The following is a 9,702-nucleotide window of genomic DNA, read 5'->3' on the forward strand; positions in this document are numbered from 1 at the left end:
GACCTTTTATGTTTAGGTTTTATTTTTTACATTCTGTATGAAAATTATCCATGAGTGTATTTCTTACCAACTATCTAGACAACATACACCTAACGTAGTGATGTTTTTCCTTTCTACCCAGTTTTTGCTGAAGAGGGTTTGAAGCTTGCTTCAAGTGTGCAAGTTTTCTCAAAACAGGTAATGCACGTATCCCTGCCTGGTGCTGGTGGTGATGTCGTAAATACCCACTTTGAGGGTATATTATTGAGGTATAAAGGTACTTAAGGTTTAAAAGGTGGAACTTCATTGGAGTTGTTATAACTTCCTTATTTACATTTCAGCTGAAAGATGATGATAAGCTTATGCTTCTCCTGGAAATAAACAAGCTTGTTCTTCTATGCCACCAGCTCCAGACAGTAACTGACACCCTTGCAGAATCAAGTGTTTCTAAAGGTAAAAGGGAGGGTGGGACATTCAGGAAAGCACTTGAGAAACTTTCACACTTCTTTTTTTATTAGGTTAGCTTCCAGTCCCTTTTTCTTCAAATAAAGTGTTAATACCCACAGAAGAACAATTTATTTCCATTTTTCCTGCCTTGACTGCAAGAACCATTTAACATCTGCAGTTACAACTGACCCCAGGAAGCAGTAGGTTCACCAAATAAATTAGCTTTTTGGACGTGATTAATACCATAGCACAGAGCAGCTACCCTTAAATCCCAACATCATCACCTGACTAACTAGGGCACAGACCCCTCAGAGTGAAGGGCTTCTATTGTTTGTTTTAGGGAGTCTCAGTGCAAAAAAGAGTGCAAGGAATTGCAAAGAAGGGGGTTCACTGCCACTATTTGGTGCCCTTTGAGAGGCCCCTAAACCGTCTGAAATAGAACAGGTTGATTTTCCATCCATTTTTCCTGGGGTTCCATGAAATTGGCATGAGACTTGGGCAACAGTCCCTGCTTCTGAGTTCTGGGACCTTAGGTCATCAAGTCAGCTCAGATGCCTTAATCTACATACCCTTTGAGATCCCTTAGAAGAAATGTTTACCATTTTCAAACTAAATAAACGATAAAGTCTTTTGAGGGCCTCCTTATAAGAATTTGATTTGCTTGCTTTCTGTCACTATGGTTGATAAGAGTATTACAAAGACAAGAGGCATAATGGCTATTTTGATCCAACTTCTCTCATTTTGCTATAAACTGTTGAAGAAGGTAAGATAATTTCTCTATCTTAAACTCACATTTAAAAACTTAGTCTAGGGCTTCCCTGTTGGCGCAGTGGTTGAGAGTCCGTCTGCCGATGCAGGGAACACGGGTTCGTGCCCCGGTCCGGGAAGATCCCACATGCCGCGGAGAGGCTGGGCCCATGAGCCATGGCCGCTGAGCCTGCGCGTCTGGAGCCTGTGCTCCACAACGGGAGAGGCCAAATTAGTCTAAAGGAAAATGCAGAAGAAAATAGATACTATTTAATTTTGCAATTTTTATTTTAAGAGTAAAGCAGAAACCAATTGTCTTAATTCTTTCCAGCTTCAAATGGAAAACAACCAATGGATCTCAGTTACAAATAAAGATTCTGTGGACGGTAAAACTTGAGAAGCTCCTGCGGTCAGATCTCTGGAACACCATGTGGCAAAGCTGACATTTTTAGAAAGCAAACGATCCTGTATATTTCAGAAATACAACAATTTTGTAAAGAAAACAAACTGAAATCTTGCTTTATTTTCTGATCATGAAACTGATTGTGAAGCTTTCTGACAACTATAAATGCCATGGTGGTTGCTATATTTCTAATTGAAGTGTGATTTTAAATGGGACATTGCCATGAATAGTGTTCTTTAAAAGGCAAACCGAATATCCTTACTGCCTTAATGACAATTTAATCCAAAGAAGCTATTTTGAAAATATGCTCACCTTTGGCACATTTGACCCTAACTTCCTATTTTTTTAAATTTAAGCTTATCATCTGGGACACTAATTTGCAGCAGAAGAGACACAGTAGTCTGGGTGATGCAGGGTTTTCCTTAAACCTGTGGACTCTTCTTCAATCCCTCTGTCCACTGAGTATGACTGGGCCTCTGCTGTCTCCTCTGTCATAGATCATGCATGCCAGGAGCACACGTTTGTTCTCTAGTAAGTGTTTCACAGAGCACAGGAAATCTGTTGTGATGCATGTCCCTCCCCCACCCAAAAACAGGGTCATGGAGCTCACTCCATGGAATCCTGGAGGAACTCACTAGGAGATGGTTTTTGTTCTTGTTCTAGCATAGCTGGCCTGTCTGCCCTTGATATTAGCTGGAATCCTAAGCCTATCTTACTGGCTTGAAAAGCAGTTTTTGTACTTCTCAGTAGTAATTGATGGAGCAGAAGATAGAAGACAGAGAACACTTGAACTAAGCTGTTCAAAATAATTTCTGAGTAAGTATACATATGTGCCTTTGGAATATTCATTAAATAAATGACTTTAGTCTTTTTAATTTTAGGGTTTAAAGCTTTTGTTTTTGTCGGGTGGGTTTTGATTGAAGGATCTGGTTATAAGTTCTGTCCTTATGATGTAGTATAGTTAACTTTGGTTTTTGGGGCTTGTATCCCAATGCTTTGAAATGTATTTTGAAATCTAACGGGACATGTCAGTTGCCAAACGGCAGTAGTTCTATAAGCTCGTCTGATGATCATTATCTGAGTCAGCCATCACAGTCAATATTCACAAGATCCTGAAGAACCACAGTGCTACGAATTAGCTAGTCAATATTTTATTGAAGGAAACTTGAATTTACTGTAGGCCTCGGAGAGAAAATGGGGTGCACTCAGCTTGGTTATGACCTTTATAAAATATTTCTTTATAAAAATCATCAAACATGATTTTTATTCCCTGAAACCAAAATATTCTTTTAAATTACAATGGAAATAATGGGAGAATGATGTGAGGTAATGTTATATGTAAAATAGATATATAATTCTTTTACTATCTTTAGTATTTTTGTTTTATGAAACCTTTGGGAACCCTTTGTGCTACCTGAAATGGGGATTTGCTGGTTTGTGCTTACACTTTCAGCTCACAACACTATCAGAGTAGATGTTTCTATAGTTACTACCTGTATCATGTCTAGTGGGTTTACTTAGGGGAGAGTTAGGGTTAAAAGAAGTTTCCTTGTGAGTCAAAAATAATTTAAAATTTTTATTTACAAAATACTTTACATACCTCAAATGAGAATATTCTCTAATTTAAATGCAAGTAGGGGTGGGGAAGGGATAACTTTTGACTTGAACAGCAAAAGACGATGGAGAACTAAAAGAATTTAAATTCAAGGATAATGGTTTTATTTAAAAACAGAAATGTTTATATGTATGTATATGTTGCAGCCCTTAAGGAAAAATAACAATTTTAAAAGAAGTCCTTTTATTTGAAATTCAATGTAAACAAGTATACAATCTTAAACCATGAATTCAGAGTTTTTTGTTTATTGTTTAAATGATGTGAAAGCTTTTGTTCTGTTCAAAAGCACCTGTGTCTTTGAATTCCAGGAACTTCTCGGGAACTTCTTCGCTGGTGACCCTGTAACTGGAGTGTGAGACTGAGTGACCACAAATGCACGTGTTACTTCATACCACATTATAATATTGATACTTCCATGTTAGCAAAGCCCCTTTCAAAGCCTTTTCATGTGTCCTTCATTAAGAAGCCAGTGTTATAGTGCTACATTGTTCAGAGCTGAAGGCCAACCCATAGACTTAGAGAAGGTACACTCTACACCCTGCCTCTTCCCGGTAACCTGAGGGAGGCAGTTGGGGCAAAAGGGGTGGGACCAGACGTTTCGGTCGTGTCACACTGAAGCAGACTGGGTAAGAAAGGCCAGTTGTTGTTTTTCAACTTCAAAGTGATGGAAAATTGAGGCAAAAACAATAACCATGACATAATATTCAAACAGAATTATATCAAAACCTAGTAGTTACTAATGGGTTACAGGATGATGGGTAAATTATTTTTACTTTTCTGTCTTTTCAAATTGTCCTCAAAGTGCTTTGTTTGTTGGTTTTTAATCAGAAAAATGCCTCTCACTTGCCAGTTGTTAGAAAGAGAAAAGCAAAAGAAGAGCAGAGTGAGTACATGGGCAGGCAGATCTGGGAGGTTGGAGACAAAATGGAATCAAGGCTTGTTATGCAAGATAAAGAAGGAAAACTAGGTCAGGTTTTAAGATCAGGCCTCCCTGCAGATAGCCCGGTGTGAAGGATGCTTCAGCACCTCTGGTTCTTCCTTAGTGTACTAACTCGTAGGCCAGGTAAGGATAAGAATGTCCTGTTGTTTTTACTCAATCTTAATCCTCATGAGGTAGCTGTTGTGGCATTGATGCTTTTCACCACGACTTCTTCATACTGTTTTTGTGTCAGTAACCCTTCTGTTATGCTTTTACTTTCCTCAAACTTGGGCAACACAACTGCAGTGTAGCCTTCGGTGGATGGCTAGAAGGGAAATAGAATACTTAATACGGTCAAACGGTAAAAAAAACCAGATAAAAAGTATGTGGATGGGATCTTACTTCCCCAGACCCTTTTACCTTCTCTTGAAGAATAGATGGCTTATGGAGAATGCTTTCATTCACTTCCATCAACCATCCTCTAACACAGCTATTTAAAGAAAAAATTGCTTTGAAGAAAAATATTACCTTCTTTGTTTCCCCAAAATTGTGGTTAAAAAGTAACTCACCTAGACATGGTGTATTCTTCTCCATCAGAGCAGTAAATCTTACACAGAGGTGCAAGTTCTGTTAGAAACTGTGCCCCCTGATAATAAAAGGGAAGAAAAAGTTAATTGATGTACATTTTCACTTTTCTTTGTGAGGCAGCCCTCAGAGTCACAATAGGATATATTCCTGGAATTAGCATTTTAAATAAAAATGACTTAAGTACAGAAAAACCATTGATTTATTCAAATACTTATATACTAAATGCCTCTATGGGCTAGGCACCACCCTAGGCTCTAGAGGAAAAAGCAGGCTAAGACAAATGTGATAATAGGTAGTTTAGTACATATTAAGAATATATTTTATCTTAACTTATTATACTTTATATTTAACTGTACATGAGAAAGCTGCACATAGCCCAGTGTAAAGATTTCAAAAGGGTAGGAAAATCTTACCAATAAGCAGTAATATAAAATTCAACATTATAGAGAATGACAGCAATATTGTACAAAGTTAGTTTCATTAAGATTCCTACCTTATTTTTATATTAGAACTTAACAGAGAAAGGAACTTCTTTATTAGGTCAATCACTAAGACTTTCTGAAGAAGGGATATTTTTCTAATTTAAAAAAATGCAATTTGAGGAATATTTGGAAAACAGAAAAGTTTTAAGTAGCAGATAAGAGTAACTTACCCATTATCCTATAACCCGCTAGCAAATACTACATTTTGACATATGTCTGTTTAAATGTTGTGGCACGGTTATACTTTCATGTACTCCACTGTATGGATACATCTGGGGAGGTTCTGACAAATATCTATTGAGTCGGCCAAAAAGTTCATTCAGGTTTTTCCCTAATGTGAAAAACCCGAGCGAACTTTTTGGCCAACCCAATACAAGGAGGCTCATGGGAAATGGATGCAAGCATGTCTGATGTGTTGCCCTTTTTTTCCCAGGAATTTTTACTGCAGTGAACATCTGAGGTCAAGATGCTGTTCTTTATGGCCTCTTTCCCACTCACAACATTATTAGACAGCATTCAGGTGTTACTGCATGCACTTCACTCCTCTGCCTGTGGGTACTTCGTTTCAAAATACTAGTCAGTGTGACTCCCCACTTTTAGGAGGAGGGGCTGGGGACTTGTCCCAGATGTTTTGTCTACCACTGGCTCTGTGTCAGAAAGAAGTGTTTTAACCCCTTTTTGTCACCTCCCATGGGAGAATAAATGATGGGCAGTGCTGAGATGTGATCAAAGCTTATCTACAGTGGGTTCCATATGCAGGTCTCTCTCTGTTCCTCAGAAGTAACAACAGTGTTACTATTTTGGACAAAGATTTATCACAGGAACATCACAAGCACTAACTGTTTTACTTGCAATTTGTAGACTTTTAAGAATGGTCTATGCTTTTTAAAGTCCACTTGCTTCTTGAGTGAGGAAAAATCAATAATTATAAGGCAGGTTATTAGGGGCCTTCAGGACTACAAAGGGGAGTATAAACAAGGGTCTTCCAGAACACTGAGGGTAATTAGCAGAAACTCTTAGTATGTACTCAGTAAATGAGGGACCTAAATCACCAACTGAAACTTTCCTATCCAGGGGGGTTTGTCAGGATAGTTTAGTATGGTAATGAGTTGTCCTTGGTGTGATACCCTCCTTTAACAATAAAATGTCCATCCTGCCTAAAGGTGTAGAGGGCAGAGGTAACATTTTCTATAACTAAATACTACGTGGAGGAGGAGGGTGTAGCTAGATGTGTATTAAATTGGCAGTGATTTAGGAATGGGAAATGATACGAAGCAAATACTGTATATTTTCTCAGATTGATTTTTTTTTCACTACCTCAGGACTTTTTTTACTTTTAAGTTCACATGTGAAAATATACGATAAAGAAGTATTGATCACCTAAATTTTATAGAATTCGAAATACTGGCTTAACAAAGCTAGAAAGGACAAAATATCTTGTTATATTGGTATTAGAGTTGTTCTTTCAAAGGCCCAGCTTCTCCATCCTTCATCCTGGAGATGATAGGGATGGTGGCCCAGAAGCTAATATGACAGATAATATACCTTCTGAAATACTTCATTTTGGGGGCCTGAGAATTTCTTTAGAGTTTACATAGTCTTAAAGTCATCTCTAACTGCCAGGGAAGTATGCTGAGCATACATTACTGGGTTCTAAGACTGGCTGGCTCTATCATTATTATGATAATAGAGGATTTAAATAGAGAAATACAGGAACATACCCGCTTAAATTTCCCAGAGACTTTGTTCTGAAGTCTGCTACAGTTGGAACTGATTTGATAGAAAATGCTTTTAATTGCTTTTCCACTTTGAAGAACTAGATGGGATCCTGCCAGTGTGATGACACATATTCTAAGAGGAGCAAAAATTGATCCTGTATTATTGCTTGGTATGATTCTTCCTCCTATAACACCGTATTCCTACTGGCACAAGAATAGCTGAGCTGACATTTGTTTAGTCAGCCTATCATTTCCCCCCATTTTCCTCTGGCTACTATTGTAGCTTAACTGAAGAAAAGAATGCAGTAATAAAAATGGAGAAAATGGGACTGAATTTCCTTCCCCCAAAGGGAAGAGTACCAGAGGTGTTTAGACAGCACTGAGGAGGAAGAGAGAAAAGTAAGGCATGCTGGTATGTACAGGATACCATCTGTGCTTCTACCCTAGCCCTCTCCATGGGCTTAGGCAATTCAGTGGTTAGGCACAGGCTGCTTACTTGAGGTAGTAGCCGACTGAGGGTGTGGTCCTCCATTTGGATGTTTGGGTAACCAAGTTTATTTGTTTAGCGTAGGCACTGCAAGACTCATTCTTGTCAACCAAACTCCTAGTATAAATAATACCATCTCAGTACAGTGGAAGATAATCATTTAATGAATATTTATTCAATACAAGACCGTACCAGGCTACAATGCCAGAAAAAATTTTTTTTGATAATTTAAAATTCCCAATTTTCTTACCGGTTAGAGTGTTGTAGTATACAGTGGTCCTCACAGGGTTTTCCTTTGACATCTAGAAGAAATGAATGAGTCTGATGGCTGTTGAATCAATATTTACTACCACTGCCTAGTACTTTCTTTGGTTCATAGAGGTAGTTAATTATGAAGGTTTGACACATACAACACTGGTATCCCTTCATTACTCAAAACGATATACCTAAAGGCTTACCATAAAGTATTTAAAGATATCTGGTCCAGATGGAATCCTTCATTTGATGTTAAAATGATGATTAACTCTTTGCTCCACCTTTTTTTATCCTCACTTTAAAATGAGTACAATCATTATTTCTATTAGAAAAAAAGTGATTAGTAATGTATTCTTTATTTAAGTTAGTAGCATGTTTTGTTGGTCGATTTTAGAGAGACGAACTTATCCTGGTTCGCCCAGGACTGTCCTGATCTTAGCGCTGAAAGTAATGGATTCCGTAAAACACCTCAATCCAGGGTAAACCAGACGGTCGGTTACACTAAGTCTGGCTAATAAAACGTATGCTATTGTAAAATATTTCAATATTGTAAAAGATGAGTACACCTCATATTATTCCTAAATGAATGGGAGGAAGTTGGGTTACAGGAGGGTCCCCAACGATGCTCTCATCACTGATATTTGCTGGGTACACAAAGCTATACAACAGGATACCTACTTCTAAGTGGCAAATGTGTAATACCAGCGACTTCCTTTAAGTAAAACTGTTAGATTCTGCTTTCTAAATGACTCTACTCTAACCCACCCTCTTCTCTCCATCCCTATGCCTCTACCTTAGTTTAGACGGCTACCATTTAAATCAGTTTATGTATCGCCTCTTCTTGGAGGACTGAGCCCCTCAAATCCCTTTAGGCACTCATGGAGATTGCAACCCAGCTCCTGCCTCCCTCGGGGATCTCACCTTAGTCTACCATCTTCCCGCAAGCAACCCAACCTCATGAACTCGCACTGCGCTCGCCCTACCCAGCATGCACCCTGCTGTTTTCCACGTCTTTGCAAATGCCATTCCCTTGGCCTACAGGGGAACAGAGAGATCCAGTTCCTTCTGACGTAGGGAGGAAGCGCTGGGGAGGGCGCGTGTGGCTTATGATCTGTCATCATAGTCCCTATACTGTCAGACAAATTGGGCCCAGAGGAGACTATTATTCTCCACTTACCCGCTTTGTACCAGCGAGTGAAGTAACGATCCACAAGCGATGGCACCGCGGGCTCCGCAGCCAAGGCGGCCTCAGGGGTCTCGGGCTCGGTAGCCATGGCGACCTCAGGTGCTGCAAACCCCGCCCCCTGGGGGCCTGTACTCTTCCTCCCGCATGCAACGGAGGAAGGTGTCTTTCCGGCGTGTAGCCCGGGACACGCGCTGTGCGCACGCCTGCTGCTCCCCTGGCTCTGCAGGCTCCACCTACCGGTGCCACTTACTGAGCTTTGGGGTCTGACGTCAAAGCGGGGTTCAAACACAATAGGCTAGTCAGTAGGATGTAGGGATAGGGGGCAGCGGCCAGCGCCGCTCCTCACAAATCTTTGCGGGGCGACGAAGAAGGCAGGCTACAGCCCCCCTGCCTCGCGGCGTCACTCCCGCGCCGCTCGGCGCGTGTCGGGGTATCTTCGCTTGCGAGTAAGTGTTTCGCCGGTCGCCCCTTCGCCCGGCTTCAGCCACTACCTGAGGGGGTCGAGCGGCCCGGCGGCTCGGAGACCCAGTGCGCGTCGCGAGAGCTCAGAAGCAGCGGACAGGGAGAGGCCCGTGCGCAGCCCTGGGCGGACGCACCGCTGTTTGGGGGTCCTCAGAGCGCGGCGTAGGTGAGCGTTCGAGCGACCTAGCTGGGGTGGGGGCACGGAAACGGGCCCTGTCCGCCAGAGGGTGTCCTGATGAAGGGGACCCTTTAGCGCCCAACCGCTGCCTGCTGCTGGTCTGGGAGTGAAGTGCGGCTTGACCACCTCTGCCCTCCTTGAGTCCTCTTTCTGCAGACTTGGCGCCTGCTGCACCCGCGGCCATCAGTGCGCTCTGCGCGGCGCGGCAGGAGGGGGAATGACATGCTGCTCCCCCA

At 41.2% G+C, this 9,702-nt stretch overlaps 1 protein-coding gene across 9 annotated transcripts; it reads right to left on the reverse strand.

Moving 5' to 3' along the window:
• On the reverse strand, nt 1-9,070 carry LOC101276490 (protein Abitram-like). Of its 9 annotated transcripts, none has more exons than XM_049704660.1 (7): nt 8,818-9,059; nt 7,636-7,687; nt 7,395-7,502; nt 6,902-7,031; nt 4,680-4,756; nt 1,219-1,410; nt 1-426 (listed from the first exon to the last, which is right to left on the reverse strand). In XM_049704660.1, the coding sequence occupies exons 1-6, from the start codon at nt 8,912-8,914 to the stop codon at nt 1,221-1,223; spliced, it is 654 nt and encodes a 217-aa protein (XP_049560617.1). In that variant the 5' UTR covers nt 8,915-9,059; the 3' UTR covers nt 1-426; nt 1,219-1,220. The 9 variants fall into 9 exon arrangements, 6 of the variants coding, with proteins under 6 accessions (XP_049560617.1, XP_049560616.1, XP_033272532.1 ...); XM_033416641.2 differs by lacking the exons at nt 1-426; nt 1,219-1,410 and adding exons at nt 3,139-4,435; nt 4,531-4,600 and having other exon boundaries at nt 4,680-4,747; XM_033416640.2 differs by lacking the exons at nt 1-426; nt 1,219-1,410 and adding exons at nt 3,139-4,435; nt 4,531-4,600.
• Nucleotides 9,071-9,702: the final 632 nt, after the last annotated feature.

Source organism: Orcinus orca, chromosome X, assembly GCF_937001465.1.
Source record: "Orcinus orca chromosome X, mOrcOrc1.1, whole genome shotgun sequence".
Taxonomy (NCBI): domain Eukaryota; kingdom Metazoa; phylum Chordata; class Mammalia; order Artiodactyla; family Delphinidae; genus Orcinus; species Orcinus orca.